We start from the raw sequence: 18,975 nt of genomic DNA, 5'->3' as shown, positions 1-18,975 counted from the left end.
TGTTTTTCAAATATCAATTGAGTATATCTTGGTAGTTCATACTCTGCATAAAATTATTGAGATGTGTTTCTTGTTTGTTTATATTGATGCATTTATAGGATTTATTAGTTTTTAAGTACTAGTAATTAAGTACATGCATTTATAGGATTTACTAATAAATAAAATTAATTTTTATTTAATATGATGAATATACAACACTAGAAATGTTCTCAAATGTTTTTGATAAAATTTTGTACTTCTTCATTTTTTTTGTGCTCTATCTTTATTTAAAATATTTATTATTCAATTATCGCATCATGAGTTTCTTTAAAAAATTGGATCATTGGCCCACCATCTAAATAATAAAATAACATTGCTTTCTGATTAGTTTTAAATTATTATTTCATTTAAATTATATAAATAATTACTTATCACACTTGATTTTTATTTGATATAATTACTATATATTTTTATATATTATTTTGATCATTTGTACTTTTTTATTTTTTTTTAGATGTATTATTTAACTATCATATCATTGATTAATCTATTTGACCCAAACCAGTAAACCACCACCCGAAAAGAAAAATAGTTTGATTTCTAGGTTGACATTAAATTTTGTATTACATCTCCATCATTGATAAAATTATTTCTTATGTATAATACTTATTTTTGTTCGATATAATGATTGCACAATATTAGAGATGTGCCCAATATTTTATTTTTTATAAATATATAACATTAAATATGTGCCCTAATGTTTATCTTTTTTTTTTAGTGATTCTTTGTATTTTTTGTTTTTAAAATTTTTATTATTTGATTATGATATCATTTTATTTCTATATTGATTTTAAATTTGATATTTCATTTTCATCATTAATAAAAATACTTCTTACATTTCATACTTATTTTTGTTTAGTATAATGAATATACAATATTAGAGATATGCCCAATTCTTTTTTTGTATTATATATTTTATTATTTAATCATGATATTATTTATTAACCAATTTGACCCCAAATGATTGAATACTTGAATTGCTTACCCACCGGAGGGAAGAAAATGGTTTTGTTTTTGAATTGCTTTTCAAAATATTTATTTTTATACTATTAAAATTAATATTATTGATTTAATTAGTTTAATTTAATGATAAGAAAAAAATATCTTAAATATAGGATGCGATAAGAGAATATACCTTAGATATGAGATTTAATGAGGGAGAATAAGAAAATAGTTTTATTTCCAATTAATTTTAAATTTTAAGAAAATTTCCTGATTAATACCTTGTACTCTGGCTCGAGTGACAATTTGGTCCCCAAACTTTAAAATGAGACAACTCAATACTCGAACTTTTCAAATGCAACAATTCCATACCTATCGTTAACTCAACCAGTGCCATCACGTGACACCATATTCAAATTAAATAATTATAAAATGCCAAAGTTACCATTATTGATAATTTTTGGATCTTTTTATCCGTTTCTTTTTAAACAAATAAAAGAAGGGTAAAAGACTAGCTCATCTTCAGTACTGGGTTGGAAGACCGGCGAGGATCTGAGCATGCGGACGGCTCCCTGTTAGAAGACCAGTGAAGAGGATCTCCGATCTGAAGGTAAGCTGTTGCGATCACTCCCTATCCTCCTTCATTGCTGACTGACGAAGGAGGGCCATTTTTTTCATGATTGTTGCTGGTTCATTGGGAGTGATGGCAAGAACTTAAGAGCCTGGTAGATGTTGGCTATGTTGTAGAAAGGCAACAGGGAGCTGCTGCAAGAAACAATGAACTAGCAACAATCAAGAAAACAAAATTAAGAATTAATAAAATGATTTAATGAAACAGACACTCTGAGAGAGAGAGAGACCTGTCAATTCGCTCCCTGAGCCTGAGAAGAAGTTTATCGATATCGTCCTCAACAACCTTGACGATGCTATCCATGAGCAGCTTCTTGTCATCAACACCAAGTTTTGTAATGTCAACCTCATTTCGAACAACCCTTCCACTATCCAGGACCTGCGTCAGCATTCCCCTATTCAAATAGTCGTATGTAGGGAGCCTCTCGATAGCAGCCCATTTCAGCTCCCCCTCATCTTCTCCATGCCTCCCGCTCAAACTAAAAACATCCGGTACAGCGCTCCAGACCTACCGACTCATTGAGCCCCAACTTCTCCGGCTACTCGGCGATCTCGCTAGATCGTCACCATCCAAAGCTGAAGCCATTGTTGAAACTCCTGATAAACCTTTTGGAGTCATTGTGACCCGAACATATACTTATGTTACCTGATGAATTCAAATCACAAATAACTTATCCGAATTGCCAACTGTGTGACTTCATATTCGCCCCAAAACTCAACAGAAACTAGCTTATTTGCGTGCAAAATGCGTGCCTCCCCAAGCTGCAACAATTCGTTGAAAAATTTGACTCCTCAATCCTCTATTCCGCCTCGTATGATTATATTGATTCAAAACAATAAAAAAGACTAAGCAAAAATGAACCGCTTTTCTCTGGACAAGGATCCAAATCGCTGCCAATCCCCCACTCCTCTTCTTCCAAACAGCAATCCTTACTATTAGTCTATCCCGCACAAACAGAGCAACCCTTTTTTTATAGTTCTTTGACGCTTAGTCAACTCTCACTGAAATGAACAAAACATCACTATACAGATTCAGACGATATTTACTTTGAAAATGGGTGTGAAAATCTCAGGATGAAAGTTGAGTATGTACTACAAAACTGGGTGTTCACTTATGGTTGTAGGAGATGAGATAAACTATGGAACTGATAGATGTTCTAGATCCGTGTTTACTTGGCTTGTATATGTTGTAAGATTATCACAAAGCGGTAAATAGGGAGACCTAACTCCTCCTCTACAAATCAAAACCAGTGCTTAAGCACCGCCAGAGCAGTAAATGGCAATCCTTCCAGTTACTCTAGCCCACACAAACAGAGTGACCCTCTTTTTGTAGTTTTTACCCTTAGTCAACTCTCCTCTGAAAAGAACAGAACATCGCTAGACAGATTCGGACAATGTTATACTCTGCAATGTTTCTCTTGGGCTTCTCTTCTCAGAGAAGGATTGCAGAGAGAGAGATTTTGAGAAAAAAAAAAAAGTTTTGCCGGCGTGTCAAAGATTACTACTCTTTAGTCTTTAGAGAGAGAAAAGAAGGTTCGATCAGTCAACGGTAGAGAAAATCAGAGCTTTCCCGCAGCAACTGAAACGCCTAAAATGAGACTCTGGAACTGAATTCCGATGGAGTGAATCCGAGCTTTTCTGGCGGCCTATTCCTCTCATCAGCACCGGCGGGGAGAACTGTGCTATTTGGAAGATTAGAGCAGTGAACAGTGGTTTCCACTCGTAGTGAAAGGTTATTATAGTGGAGGTCATTTTTGTCATTTCGAAAATGACTCAAAGTCGGTTATTGAAAATGAGATGGGTATTTGTGTCTTTTTATGTGCTGGTTGACGGTCCATTAACGACAGGTACTGATCCGGAAATTTTATAGTGCAATGACCAAATTGTCACTCGAGCCAAAGTACAGGGTATTGATCGGGAAATTTCCCTAAATTTTATATTCTATTTTCAACATTAATAAAAATATTTATTATTTTTTCATACTTATTATTGTTTAATATGCTGAATATATGATGTTAAAAATGTTTCTAGTTTTTTTTTAATTTTAATTTTCTTTTTTACATTTTATCTATTATTGAATTTTATCATTTAATTGTGATAACATGGATTGGCCCATTTGACCTAAAGTGGTTTAATTTCTTACCCACTTAGACGAAAACACTATCCCTTGAGATAGATTTTAAAGTATAAGTTTTTATATTAGTGAAATTATTAGTTTATTATGTATTAATTTAATTAATAAAATTTAATGATGAGAATAAACAAAAATGTCTTAAATATATGATTAAGTGAAGGTGAATGCAAGTTAATACCTTAAATATTGGATTTAATGAGAAGAGATTGAATGCATTAAATAACATAAAATTATCTCTTTTCAACTCATTTAATATCAATTACAAATTATCCTATTTGCCCTCATTTTTTATCAATAAATTAAATAGAGATAAATGTTGTACTCAAAAAATTCCAAAAATATTATTGAGGCTATCTTTGGTATTTAAAGTAGTATAAATAGATATCCTAATCACCCCACCATATCCAAGATTATCCAAGCATACATGTCCCAGACGATTGCAAAATGGTTTAATTGACTAACGTGCCTCTGATCTTAAATTCCGTTCTCTTTTTCTTTTCACAAAGATCTTAAAATTCCAATTTCCAGTATGTGGCAAGAGGACCCTAGACCTAATTCCATATGTGGTTACAGATAGCTTTTGGGTCATCTGTGACACAGAGCCATAACACATAAGTCAGTTCCGTCAGATCCTGACCGGCCAGGTGGTTGAACTGGTGCCCATTTTGACTTTTGACTTTTCCAAATAAAATCATCTAAGAATCTGGTCCACTGACCTTTCTGGTTTTCTGTCCAGTCTGATGAGATCTGCTTCTGTCAGGGCAAACCTGTGCCCATGAATAAGGTACGTAAGGAGATATGCAACTTGGGAAAATCTCCCATGAAAAGGTACGTAAGGAGATATTATCAATGCAAGGCAATCAAGACTGCTCAAACGGGCTTTTCCCTGACAGAAGCCGATCTCCAGTCTGATAACATTGCCATAAATGAGTCCAGGAGCCTTGCAACTTGCCACGTTTCCTTATTTCAAAATGTGATCCATCATTTAATTGAATTTTTTGGGGATTCGATTATGATACCAGAAAAAAAATTGTAACCTATCAACCCGTATCATAAAAGTTGTAAGCAGTCAGGTGGTATTTATCAAAATTCACCCCAAATGGCTGTCCAGCAGCATAGATTACATCGTTTAATGAACGGATCCCAGTTAAAAATTGACAATGCCAAAAATCAACAAAATGATTAGGCAACTATTCGTTAAGATTTGTTTTTTTATCAATAACAAGAAATTTCATTAACAGAATAAATTTAACTGGAGGGGAGCTAAACTATCTTAACTTCCTAAAGATGTCGCCAGACACCCAAAAAAGAAGAAAAAGTGAAAAACAATTACACCGAGCCCAGAAAACAGAATCCTTATTCACCCCTTGCCTGCTAACCCATCTGCAAAAGAATTGCTGTTCTCTTTACCCATGTGCATTTAACTTCATTGTCCGTAATCAGCCACTTAAACTTTCTTTTTTCATTGCTGTAGTTTCAGAGCCTATAGTTCTCTTTAACCAGTTCATTAACTGGAGGGGAGCTAAACTATCTTAACTTCCTAAAGATGTCGCCAGACACCCAAAAAAGAAGAAAAAGTGAAAAACAATTACACCGGAGCCCAGAAAACAGAATCCTTATTCACCCCTTGCCTGCTAACCCATCTGCAAAAGAATTGCTGTTCTCTTTACCCATGTGCATTTAACTTCATTGTCCGTAATCAGCCACTTAAACTTTCTTTTTTCATTGCTGTAGTTTCAGAGCCTATAGTTCTCTTTAACCAGTTCATTACGATCTCAGAATCTCCTATAACCAGCTTATTGATATTCGTGTCTTCAGCTTTTTGCACCCCTCCCAAGGCTGCTAGTACCTCGGTCCTCAAACAATTTCCCACTTCTACTGGGCCAGAGAACATAGTTATCACATTCCCTTCCTCGTTCCTTAGAACTCCCCCAATACAAGAAGGCCTGAATTTCTCATACTACTATTATTCGTGAAGATTCACTTCAAACTTAGCAGAAACTTTGCTCCACCATCCAACTAAATGCAGTAAAATCCTCCCTCAGCTGTTGGTTTAGAAAGAAACCACCCAAAGGTTCTGGTTCTGCCCCGATTAATCCCCTCCTCAGATCCAAAACCAAGTTTCAAACAGACTTCCAATTCCTCATCTTTAGGTGACAATATCCAAAGCCTCATGCTATGATTGCCGTCCCAAAAACAACCTAAGTCGCTTATATGATTCCAAGTTTTGATAAGGAATATTATGGATTCATACACAATGGGTAAGGTGACGATGAGAATAAGCTGGTGGAGTTCAATAATAATGGTGATGTGGATTGTATGAAGCATGGAAATGCACAGCGAATCAGTCACACAAAACATATAAATTCTCAAGGAGAGTTTGTATAAACAAGGCCATCTTATGATTGACACATAAATGAAATATAAATCTTACAACAGGAAGAGATTATTACACAGGCTACTGGGCATAACGAATAGAAATGGAGTCACTGAGGATGAAATCACTCCAATGTGTTGCTTTTGAGCTCTTTTTCAGTGGCAGCAGCAAAGTGGGATCACCATAGACCATACTAAGCACACTGAAAACCAGTACTGTCAGTTGTGATGATTCTCTTGTTTTGTGTGACTAGAAGGCAACTGGTGTCTTTACATTTGAACCATCTTGGAACCTTCTTCTCTTCTTTCTTCCATATTTTTGCAGTCAAGGACTTGAACAGGCTCCTCACATAAGTTGCCACTGCAGTGACAAGTTCTCTGCAGAAGAAAATAAAAAACACACTCTGAAGTAGTCACAAGACAAACAAAAGGTAGCGACCAATCTATGGTCCTACAAACTGATATTGTCAGCGAAGGAAAGCAAAATCACCCCTGGAAAGAAATACCAAAGGAATGCATGCTATTTCTAGCAGAATGTATATAATACTGATTTCTTCCGTGAGACACCTTCAACTCATGTTTAAATCCATAAGCTAATAATTAAGTCATTACACAGGTAGATGTGTTAATCATAACTCCACCATGGAAAGCTATTTGACACTGATATTCTGTTACTAAGCTGTCTAGATATGTAATAATATATGTGCAATATATTGTAACTGACGGTTGTTCCTAAATCAGTTTTTTTTGGCCTGTATTCAGACGCTGTGTTTTGCCCATTGAAATTCTAAGGAGCATAAATGATTCCCAAGGAAATAACAAGTCAAGCGCACCTAGACACCTACCTGGCTTAAAGCAGGAAGAGAATTAAATTCAGGTATATAATACCAAAAGACAATAAATACCCACAATACTAGAAGAGAGCAATATACCCAGTATCTATTGCTATCAAAAAGAAATTTCACATCATTGTGTTAGTTTTAACTTAGGAACTTAGACAAAACCCAGTTGAGCCATTTTCAGGGCCATTGCCAAATGTTGGTTCCGGCTATATGGAATCTTGGAAGGGGTGCACCGGATAATGGACCCAACCTTTGCCATATCCAAAAGTGGCTGATCCCATAATTGAACTCATATGTTCACACTTGTCACTTGACATTTTACCATTGCACCAAGCAATTTCAGGATTAACCATGAATCTCCTCCATCCATCTAATTAAGAGTTTTCCTTGATTCAACAACTTGGAAAGCTATGGCTCCTCTTTCTATGTATAGGGGTGTAAGAAACTGGCCTTACATTTGTAAAGTAATAAATTCTACCAACACCCAAACTAATCAAGAGAACTTCATAATTTGTCCATGACATGAATAAGATCAACCAAGTCATATTTCCATGGCAATGGCAACAAGATACCAACTAACCAGTTTCTAAACTTTTGGAAAAAGGAAATAGAAAATAAAGAAGGAAAAGGAATATTGTACTTACAGTGGAGAGCAAGGAGATCGGCCACCATTTATGTAATACAAAAACAAGTACGAATCATAATGTTGACCCTTGATGTAATAAAAATTTGACAACCTTCGTATGCACTTGAACATCATTTTGTGGTAGAAACGAATGGCTGGATCATTGTAAGCAATGACATGCAAGTAGACTGCTTGACAAGTAGGAATATTTGATGCATATTTGATAACCTCTCGAATAAGTGAAGTAGCTGCACATCCAACAGCATGAACCATTTAGTAGGTCAAAGAGGAATTCATAAAACAAAGAACAGACTAGAAGAAAACTCTCACCTATTCCAAGATTTCTATAAGACTCTACTACACCCAGCGTCAGAATATAAACAAGTGTTTGATCTGTCCATGAAGAGTCACATCTAAGCATATCTGCTATCTGTCAGGTAAATAATTGGTTACAACAAATCATTACCATTGAACACAAAAAAAAAAAAAATATATCAGTATATTTTTCTCATGACAAAGATAGAGGCTCACTTCACTTTCTTTAGCTGGGATAGTACGAGTAGTGACAAATCCAATAAGTTCATCACTTTGACAGCCAGGCCTATTACGGTCAACAGCCCCCCATGAAACAATATCACAGCCATTGACTACATTTAGGAAGAATTCGGACTCATACCTGAAAACAACATCCTCACAAATAAAGTCATAATGTTTTATGTATATTGAATATGTGCACAGACCTGCGAAAGCATCATCTTGGAGAATTTTACCTGATGGGAAATAGATCTGCATGTATGTGCTCAAGAACTTCAAGATCAGATGGCATTATAGGCCTATAAACAATATTTGGACAAAGTTGGGCCTTTGGGTCCACCATTGAAGATTATGGTGCTAAACCCCTTCAAGCATAAGATTTTTTGGAGAACATATAGAAGAAATTCTGTCTCCATTTACATCATTTCTCCAATAGCAGCCATGAAATTGTTGGAAAGCATGGAAACACTTTGTTTTCCCATGTTTCCTGTAATCATGAAGGGAAGAAGCAAATTAAGTAGGATGTTAACTGATGCCTAAAAACCAAATAGAAGCTTCCTCATATAATTGGAGATATATACAACTTATAGTTGCTAATTTCTCCCAACTTCATGCAGGCAGCTACTCAACAAATATACAGTCCCTTGTAGATGACCAAAAATCTAATTCCTGCTGCAGCAGGTATGTAAAAATTTAACACAATGGTCAAAAAGCAAATTCCATCAAATTGACATATCTTGATCAAGTTTTGTTTTTATTTTCTTCTTTTCTTTATTGGCATTCACCAATTTTTTCAACATTTCCACAATAAAGCATGTCTAAATTTGAACTACGTTGTCACCCTTCTAGGGTTTCAGGTATGAAACAAAGAAGAAGAATTTGGGAGGGTGTCCCCACCCCCAAAGAGTATGTTTTACTGAGCAGGGCAAAGGATATGTACAAGTACATAAATACCCCTTACTACGTGGGCAGATTACAAAATAGCCTATATACATTCTATTGTAATACAACGAGACCTACCAATACAAGAATAAAATAACAATAGAATCCAACCCTATCTACATGCATATTCCTCCTTTTCTTGATGCTGGTGATGCAGCTTTATCCACCATAGGGGCCAGGTGCTATACGCTAGACCTAGTCACTGGGTTAGCAACAGGGTGCACATAGGGCCCACTGGGACACAATGTGGGGAACCTGCCTTTCCACATTTTGATCCTGTATCTCCTAAATACGAGGGATGCCTTACAGCCAACTCGACAAAAGTGGATTGGCACTACGTATACATCCTCAAGTATTCCTTTTTTAGGTAACTACTGATTTCATTAATATATAAAAGAGTTATAAGAGTCTCATGAAAAAAGAAAGATGCAAACTATGCCAAGCAGCCAAGGAGACAAAAACAAACCAATACATCAATGTCTCAAGTCTCATTCCATAGATTCTTTATGACCAATCTGATCATGCCCCTAAATTATTTCAGTACCAAAGCCCATTCCACAAGGTTAAGCATTCCCATTCACATCATTTATCACCCCAAAATTGTACCTTCTCTCCATTCCCAACTCACAATTCAAGATAAAATTATTATCACTAGCCACTGGATCTCCATTCAGTTGCTCATCTTGTCTTAAGCATGGTTTTTTTTTCTCCCTTTATGAAATTTTAGCAACATAAAAGACTAGATCAACCAGACTTTTCCTTATGTCTTCTTTGCAAAAGGGCAACATTGAAGGGGCCCTTTAAAATTCTTATCTCGTTAGCAATAGATCCATGTAGCCAACATCAGGATATTAGAGAAGAAAAATGGGATGCTGATTGACCCTTTTCTGCAAAAGTAAAGCATCATAAATGGATCTATTATTTTGGTCCTTTAAAGTGCTTGTTTTGCTAGCAATAGATGCATATTAGGGTTATTTTTTTGAGAAAAAAGGTAAAGAATGTATTTCATTAAAAGGAAATATAATTACAAAGACCTGCAAAATAGATGCATATTAGAGTTATCATAAAAGAAAAATGGGATACAGATGAATCCTTTTTGTGAAAGAAAGAGTGAATGAACGAATCTTTTCCATTTACAATTTACGTAAGAAGGCTTATTATCATATACTATGCCTTTGACAGTTTGACTGCAGTGAAGTTTTAATAGCTGAATCACTTCTTAAATGTAAGTTACATCTGATAATAAATAGAGTAATGAAAGTTCAGAGTCTTCTGAGGATTTAGAACTCTGCCATCAAGAAAAGCCAAAACAAAGATGAACATAATCTATAAAGAAAGGGGGCTAATGTCAATCCCTATTCTAAACCAGTACTGCTGAAATCTCACTGAACTACTGAATTAAATTTTGTTGTTTTAATTCTCCATTTGTCTATGCCTTTTGTTGTTTTAAAGATGAACATGATCTATAAACAAAGGAGGCTAATGTCAATCCCTATTCTAAACCAGTATACAAAAGGCACTCAAAATCACCAATAATCACTACTGAACTACTTAATAAGACAGCCTAGCAAAAAAACAACTTACTAAGACAGACATAATGATAGAAGGTGTCTTATAATGATTAACATCAAACAATAAAAGCAAAGAAGTCCCAATCAGAATCATAAGTGCCATAAAAATTTGACAAACATTGTTGTTTTTCCTAGTAATGATACCTTTCGACCATATCGAAAACACCAACGTAATGATTGAAGGGAAAGAAACAAGAAGTAACTAATCACAAGGCATAGACAAACCAATCAAAATAACCTAAATGGAGAATTAAAACAACAAAATTTAAACCATTATCACACAAGATATTGATCGTATCCAACATGACAATCCCTCAGCTTTGAAAACACCAAATTCAGCAGCTTAGCTATAAAATAACAAAAAGGAAATTAAGAAAAATAAGTTAACGGGATCTTGGAAGAGCCAGGTCCGTCAAATGACTGAACAAACAGAACTCACCGATTTCCCATTATATCATCTGAGTCTCTAGACCACAGTTCATTCTGACCATACCCACAATCATGAAATGGCATGAAACCCACTTCCAGAAAAGCCATTATCATAAGAATCACTTAACAGAGATCCAATTTCCCAGTACTAAAACACAAAAACCACGGATTTCAGTGTTTTAGTAACTCTAAAGGAAAATTAGTAAGGACAAAAAGAAAAGGAAAAGAAACCCAATTCAGAAACACCCACACTCTTGATCAACCAGTGACGAAGATGAAACAGGTGGATCAATAAATTAAAATAACTGAAATTCAAATCGGTAAGTATAAGTTTCACGTCAAACAAAACGAGACCCAGATGATAATTTACCAGCCGGATCAAAAACAGAAACTCGTACCTTATTTCTGGGACGCCAAAAAGGATCAACGTTCGAAGAATTAGGACAGACGAGACCCAGATGATAATTTACCAGCCGGATCAAAAACAGAAACTCGTACCTTATTTCTGGGACGCCAAAAAGGATCAACGTTCGAAGAATTAGGACTTTCAGAAGAAAAGAATTGACGGTGATGTTGTATTCTACTATTGTTCTTCCCCTGCGAATTCGTCTTTGGCAACTGGAATAAATGCGAGCACGTGGGTGTTTCGGGCGTTTCCCAGATTTGGATTCTGATTTCCGAAAGCCGACTCGCAGCTCGGCCTACCTCTAGTGGTTTAGGAAGCGGGTTTTTCCGGTAAGCCCATACCCACTAGGACTGTATATAAAATCTGAAACTCCGGAGCCCGATTCGACAATCCGATCCGATTATCGGATTTGGATGTGCTGTACGTAATTGGATTTGGATTTTGAAATCTCGTCAATATAACAGTCGAATCAGAATTGGATTTAACTTCAATCCGATTAAATTCATTATGTTAATATATAAGGGAGAATGACCAACCATCCGACATCAGAATTTTATAGCCCTAAACTACAAGGGAATGCATCTGACCGCAAATTGATGTCAAATTCATGGGCAGAATGCGGTTTATAGGGGGAGAGAGCTAATAGTAGGGGGCTGGAATTCAGAATTCTGCATGGTCTGTATTCGCACTTGTCCGTATATATAATAAATTTAGTATGTTTGGATTTAACTTTAATCCGATTAAATTCATTATGTTATATATAATAAATTCAGTATGGTATATTTACATTAATTTATTATATATAAAAATTAAAAGGTAATTAATTTTTTAATTTTTTTATATTTTAAAAAATTAAAAAGAATCTATTAGAATTCTAATTTGAATCCATGATCTTCAAATCCAATCGAGCTTTTATGAAATCTGATTGCAATCCGATCCATTTACAGCCCCAAACTTGTCGTGCTCACAAAACGAATTACATTTGAAGTGAATTGTCTTACTCTGGATCCACACGAGAATGGAGGAAGCGGGTGTGGATCACAAATTTATAAACGGGCCCATTTGGACCCATTTATAAATGGGCTCATTTGAATAGCATTCTAAATTCTGGAATCTGGATTATAGACTACCGTGTCTTTTGTAAAAGGGGTGAAATAATCTGGATTCTAGACTAGCGTGTCTTTTATAAACGGGCCCATTTGGACCCATTTATAAATGGGCTCATTCAAATCATCTAAGAAAACAAAAGTTTTTATTGTAAATGGTATGATATGTATCAATTTTGAATTCGCGCCGAAATAATGAACATAGAGAAAGGAATCAAGCTGCTGATTGACTAGTTAATATGGGCCATAGGGGTCAACCTCATTAAAAATAAGGCTCAAAATCATGTATCAGTGCATAATAAGGAGTCCTTGAGGATTTCACGTATTTCACGGGGTAGACGGACCTAAAACCTACCACTGACCTATTTTTCAAAAAAAAAAAAAATGGAGCAAGGTTCAAAGTACTGATACAACCCTACTTTGAAACGCATGACACGCAAAAATTGTATATAACACATGAATACTTTGAACCATGGTGGAGAGTCGAAACTGAGATGAGGCAGAGGACAAGTCACAAGCACGAGCTGAGCTGAACAAACCTCCGTCCTGCTTGGAGCAATGTCAGTTTGCTGAGGAGAGCTCTAATAGTACAAGGACAAAGTTGAGGATTGGGTTGGATCATAGCAGAAATGAAATCAAGGATTTTGCGAGTGAAAGCTACATATATCACCATCATATGTTCCTGTGACTCCTATCTGGTATCAAACTTGAACAAGACAAGAAAAAAACAGCACAAATGGGAGGTTGCAGCGTTGCAGGGTTGTCATGTTGAATCTTGTTGCTCCCCTTCAATAGAGTGCCAAAGTGGGGCACCCATATCTATCATCAACGCTCAGTTAAGGCTGCAACTTGGGTCGGGTTGGTGCTTGGGTTAGGGTTAGGGTTGAAATTTATGAATCCGACTTTATTTTGGGTTGGATTAGGATTGATCCCTCAGGCAACCCAACCCAATCCAAATCTGACCCTATAGTATATATCATATATAAATATCTTTACTACTTTAAAAAGCACGAATGGCCTCAAGGATATTTCTATAATTTTTTATGACAAAATTCATCCCTCTGTATTTAAATTTATTGATAAAAAAATGGAGGCAAATAGAATAATTGATTAGTGATATTAAATGAGTTGAAAATATGTTATTTTAAGATATTTATTGTAAGGCTTGAGTGTTCCTTGTAACTGGTGCTAGTGGAACAGTTTCAGCTACTAATTCTTTCTTTCTTTCTTTTCTTATTGTTCTTATCCTAGGATATGCCGCCAGGGGCATACTTATATTTTTGCCTTTTTATAAAGATTAATATAAATAGAAGACTGGCGGCTACTAGTAGTGAGTTTTTCTTTTCTTTCTATCATTCGTACCTCTCTTTTCTCTCTCTCTCTCTCTCTCTCATCACAAGAAACAACATGGTATCAGAGCGGAATTTCTGGGCTGGAGAAGACCTACAATCCTAGCACTAGTCTTTCCAAAGGGGATTGGACGTGGCTACTTTTGTTTCGAAAGAGAAAAACAAAAAACCCAAGCGACAGCTTATGTTTTCAATTTTCTCTGGCAGTTGTGCTTGCAGAAACCCTAGTAAGTCCTGCTGTTGTACTTCTGCTAAAACCCTAGTGGCCCCATGCGATAGTTACTGAAAACCCTAGCTGTGTCTGGCCGTGGGATGGTGCTGGTCTGTTGAAACCCTAATCCAAGGAGGGTGTTGATGGTGCAATGAAACCCTAGCAGGTTCTGATCTAGTGATGAACAAGTTTGGTTCTAATCAAAGGAGGGTGTTGATGGTGCAATGAAACCCTAGCAGGTTCTGATCTAGTGCTGAACAGGTGTGGTTTTGTTTCAGTTTATCTCAGTATTCTTTATCCAATGGTGTGTAGGGCTTATGCCTTGATTATATGATTACTAGTTTGAATAATTGGATGGTTAGAGTGGGGGAATCACAATCAAACTGACAATAATGTCTGTATTGGTGGTGCTGAACCGATGACTGGACTATTTATTGTTCTGTTTGGACGTTGTAGTGACTGATCTCTCATTCTCAGCAGTAGTTCTTGTGCTCTCAGCAATATTCAATAGTTTGTTGCTCACATTCTAAGAGTAAACCTTGAGTTGCTACATTCCAGTTGTGGCGGTTGTGTTGTTAGGTGGCATTTGGACTGGTTGGTTGCAATTTTCAATGGCAAATCATGAACTGACCTCATTGGGGAACACCTCAACCCGCAACACAGTAGGTATGGGAGGTGAAACCATGGTTTTTTCCATGCCAATTACCCCCTTGAATGGTCTAAACTACCTGGGGTGGGCCAAGAGTGTAAAACTCTATGTAACAGCAAGGGGTAAGGCCAGTTACATCAATGGAAGGGTGAAAGAACCCAAGGGTGATACAGCTGAACATGATAGGTGGGACCAAGAAAACAGTATGGTGATGTCTTGGCTCCTCACAGCTATGGAACCTGATGTGAAGAAGAACTTTATGTGGGCAGACACCGCCAGTGAGATCTGGGAACAGGCCAGAAGTACCTATTCTGAGCAAAGGCATTATGCCAAGATTTACCAACTACAAGTTGAGTCCTCTACCTGTAAACAAGGAAACCGTAGCTTGTCCTCATATTATTCAACTCTTACCTCCATATGGAAGGAGTTGGACCATTATCAGGCCATAGAGTGGAAGCACAATGATGATGCTAAGTCCTACAGGAAGTTGATCTCTCAACAACGAGTGTTTGCTTTCTTGTTAGGGCTGAACCCTGTATATGAACCATAGTCCCTCTAAGAAGCTGGTCGCGGAGGGTGCCTCCGCATAGCTAGTTAGCAGGCTGAGGTCTCGTTCGTTAACGGAATTAACCATACAAATCGCTCCACCAACTAAGAACGACCATGCACCACCACCCATAGAATCAAGAAAGAGCTCTCCGTCTGTCAATCCTTACTATGTCTGGACCTGGTAAGTTTCCCCGTGTTGAGTCAAATTAAGCCACAGGCTCCACTCCTGGTGGTGCCCTTCCATCAATTCCTTTAAGTTTCAGCCTTGCGACCATACTCCCCCCAGAACCCGTATGTCATCAACCGCATGCCCTCCAAAGTATTGAATTACATGGCCCCTCATCAGTTACTATACCCTTAGTCACCTTTATTTTCCATCCCCATGAGAGCCTTTGGTTGTCGGGCCTTTGTCCATGATTTGTCTCCATCTAGAGGTAAGTTAAACCCTCGGTCCATTCCTTGTGTCTTCCTGGGGTACCCATCCTCTCAAAAGGGGTATCAGTGTTTTGATCCTGTCAGTCGTAAATACTTTGTGTCTATAGATGTGCCCTTCTTTGAGTCCAAGTCATTCTTCACCCCTTCTCTTCCTTCTATTCTGGACCTCACTCCCTTCTGTGTCTTCCAGTGTACTCGTCGGAGAGATCAACAGTGTGATAGAAATGTGGAGCAGCCAAACACTGAGCAACTGACATCATCAGAATCCCAGGAGGTAAGTCCAACCGCTAACCCTTCTCCCACTGTGGATGACCTAGACATCCCTATTACTCAACGAAAGGAAGTCAGGTCGTGCACTACCAAACACCCCATTACCCACTTTGTTTCCTATGACCACGTCTCTCCCTCGTACCGAGCCTTCCTATCGGCAGTTGACTGCATCCCTGTTCCCAAGAATGTTGCAGAAGCCTTAAAATACCATGAGTGGATAGATTTCATGAAGGAAGAGATTGATGCCCCCCACAAAAATCAAACTTGGGAATTGGTGGATCCTCCAGAGGGGAAAGAACCCGTGGGGTGCAAATGGGTGTTCAAAGTTAAGCACAAGGCAGATGGAACAGTTGAAAGGTACAAAGCAAGACTAGTAGCCAAAGGGTACACACAGGTATATGGAGTTGACTATGATGAGGCTTTTGCCCCAGTGGCTAAGATGAACTCGATTAGGGTTCTCATATCCTTAGCTGCTAACTTTGACTGGGAATCGCATCAACTGGACATAAAGAATGTCTTCCTGAATGGTGACTTGGAAGAAGTGTTATACATGGTTCAACCTCCTGGATTCTCTGCCAAGGGAGGGGAAAACAAGGTGTGCAAGCTACAGAAGTCTCTCTACGGCTTAAAACAGTCTCCTAGAGCCTGATTCAGTAAGTTTCACATGGCAGTTCAAGAGATGGGGTTATAGTGCCAGTCTGACGATACACTTTTTTTGAAGAGATGTCAGGAGCAGGTTGTCGCATTGATAGTGTATGTAGACGATATCATCATTACAAGGAGTTGGAGTTCAGAGATACAGAAATTGAAACAATTCCTTGCATCCAAATTTGAAGTGAAAGATCTAGGACTCCTAAAGTATTTCCTTGGGATCGAAGTTGCTTGTTCAAAAAGGGGTATCTTTGTTTCTCAAAGGAAATACACCCTTGATCTATTACGGGATACAAATAAGTTAGGTGCAAGGGTGGCAAACACTCCTATGGATGCGGACCACAAGCTAGGTATTGGTGAACCTCTAAAAGATGTAAAGTAGTTTCAAAGGTTAGTGGGAAAGTTGATTTATCTATCCATGACCCGTCCAGATATTGCCTATTCAGTTGGAGTTCTGAGCCAGTTTATGCACTCTCGTAAGAAGCTACACATGGAGGCAGCAGAAAGAGTCTTTAGATACCTGAAGAAACATCCAGGAACAGGCCTACTATTCAGTAAACACAATCACCTAAAAGTGGAAGTCTTTACAGATGCTGACTGGGCAGGAGTCGTGGATGATAGAAAGTCCACTAGTGGGTATTGCACATTTGTGGGAGGAAATCTAGTGACCTGAAAGAGCAAGAAGCAAAGTGTGGTAGCAAGATCAAGTGCAGAAGCTGAGTATGGAGCTATGGCACATGGGGTGGCTGAAGACCTTTGGCTAAAGAACCTCCTAGGTGAGCTTGGAGTTGCTATTCATAATCCTATGTCTCTTTACTGTGACAACAAGGCTGCAATAAACATCGCCAACAACCCGGTCCTACATGAGAGGACTAAGCATATTGAGGTGGATAAGCACTTCATAAGAGAGAAACTAGAAAAAAGGGAAATTTGTATCCTTATGTCAACTCCAAGGAACAACTTGCTAATGTCCTCACAAAAGGACTTCCATGTTCACGTCACAATGAGGTATGCGACAAGCTGGGCATGATAGACATCTTCAACCTAACTTGAGGGGGAGTGTTGTAAGGCTTGAGTGTTCCATGTAACTGATGTTAGTGGGACAGTTTCAGCTACTAGTCCTTTCTTTCTTTCTTTTCTTATTGTTCTTATCCTAGGATATTGCCGCCAAGGGCATACTTGTATTTTTGCCTTTTTATAAAGATTAATATAAATAGAAGACCGGTGGTTGCCAGTAGTGAGTTTTTCTTTTCTTTCTATCATCTGCACCTCTCTTTCTCTCTCTCTCTCAGTCATACCAAGAAATAACAATATTCAATGCATTCAATTCCCTCTCACTAAATCCAACATTTAAGTTATTAACTTGCATTCATGTTCATTGAATTATATATTTAAGCCATTTTTTGTTTCTTCTCATCATTAAGTTCTATTAAATAAATTCATACTTAATAAATTAATAGTTCCAATAACATAAAAGCTTATACTTTTAAAATCTACCTAGAAAAAATAGTATTTTCATCTAGGTGGTGGTAAGAAATTAAACCATTTTGGGTCATATGGGTCAATCCATATTACCACGGTTAAATAATAAAATCCAAAAATAGATAAAATGAAAACAATAAAATAAAAAAAAATGGGAACATTTTTAACATACATATTAAACAATAATAAGTATGATTAATAAGAAATGTTTTTATTAATGATGGAAATGGAATGTAAAATTTAAAACAATTGTCAATAAAAATATTTACCTATTCTCTCTCACTAAATCCTATATTTAAGATATATTTTTCTTATCATTAAATTCTTGTAATTAAATCCACAATATTAATTTTAATAGTATAAAAATAAATATTTTGAAAATTAATTTGAAAAAAAAATCGCTTTCTTCCCTCCCGATAGTGGGCAAGCAATTCAACCATTTGGAATCAAATGGATTAATAAATAATGTCATAATTAAATAATAAAAATTTAAAATAAAAAGTATGAAATATTAGAAGTATTTTTATTAATGATGAAAATAGAATGCCAAATTTAAAATCTACCTAGAAATGAAATGATGTCATAGTTAAATAATAAAATTTTTAAAAATAGAAAAAAATTTGGGCACATATAATGTTATATATTTATAAATAAAATAAATTATTGGGTACACCTCTAATATTACGCATTCATTATATTGAACAAAAATAAGTATTATCCATAATAATAATTTTATCAATGATGGAATGTAATACACAATTTAATGTCAACCTAAAAATCAAACTATTTTTCCTTTTGGGTGG

General features: G+C 36.6%; 1 protein-coding gene and 1 long non-coding RNA gene across 5 annotated transcripts; both read right to left on the bottom strand.

The window, feature by feature from the left end:
- Positions 1–1,438: 1,438 nt before the first annotated feature.
- LOC148864780 (uncharacterized) lies at positions 1,439–2,559 on the bottom strand. The gene is made up of 2 exons (XR_016110593.1): positions 1,842–2,559; positions 1,439–1,746 (listed from the first exon to the last, which is right to left on the bottom strand). It is a non-coding gene; the product is annotated as an uncharacterized LOC148864780 (long non-coding RNA).
- Positions 2,560–6,078: 3,519 nt separating this feature from the next.
- Positions 6,079–11,798, bottom strand: LOC148864779 (histone acetyltransferase MCC1-like). Of its 4 annotated transcripts, none has more exons than XM_088976172.1 (6): positions 11,463–11,798; positions 8,359–8,609; positions 8,120–8,264; positions 7,919–8,018; positions 7,608–7,836; positions 6,079–6,499 (listed from the first exon to the last, which is right to left on the bottom strand). In XM_088976172.1, exons 2-6 carry the CDS (start codon positions 8,463–8,465, stop codon positions 6,316–6,318), a joined length of 765 nt encoding a protein of 254 aa, XP_088832298.1. In that variant the 5' UTR covers positions 8,466–8,609; positions 11,463–11,798; the 3' UTR covers positions 6,079–6,315. The 4 variants fall into 4 exon arrangements, with proteins under 4 accessions (XP_088832298.1, XP_088832301.1, XP_088832299.1 ...); XM_088976175.1 differs by having other exon boundaries at positions 11,563–11,798; XM_088976173.1 differs by having other exon boundaries at positions 8,359–8,791; positions 11,463–11,697.
- Between the last annotated feature and the right edge of the window lie 7,177 nt (positions 11,799–18,975).

Source organism: Nelumbo lutea, chromosome 3 (assembly GCF_056320005.1).
Source record: "Nelumbo lutea isolate HS-2025 chromosome 3, American lotus-T2T, whole genome shotgun sequence".
Taxonomy (NCBI): Eukaryota; Viridiplantae; Streptophyta; class Magnoliopsida; order Proteales; family Nelumbonaceae; genus Nelumbo; species Nelumbo lutea.
The sequence above is the reverse complement of the archived record's forward strand: the minus strand, read 5'-3'. Positions and strand labels throughout refer to the sequence as shown.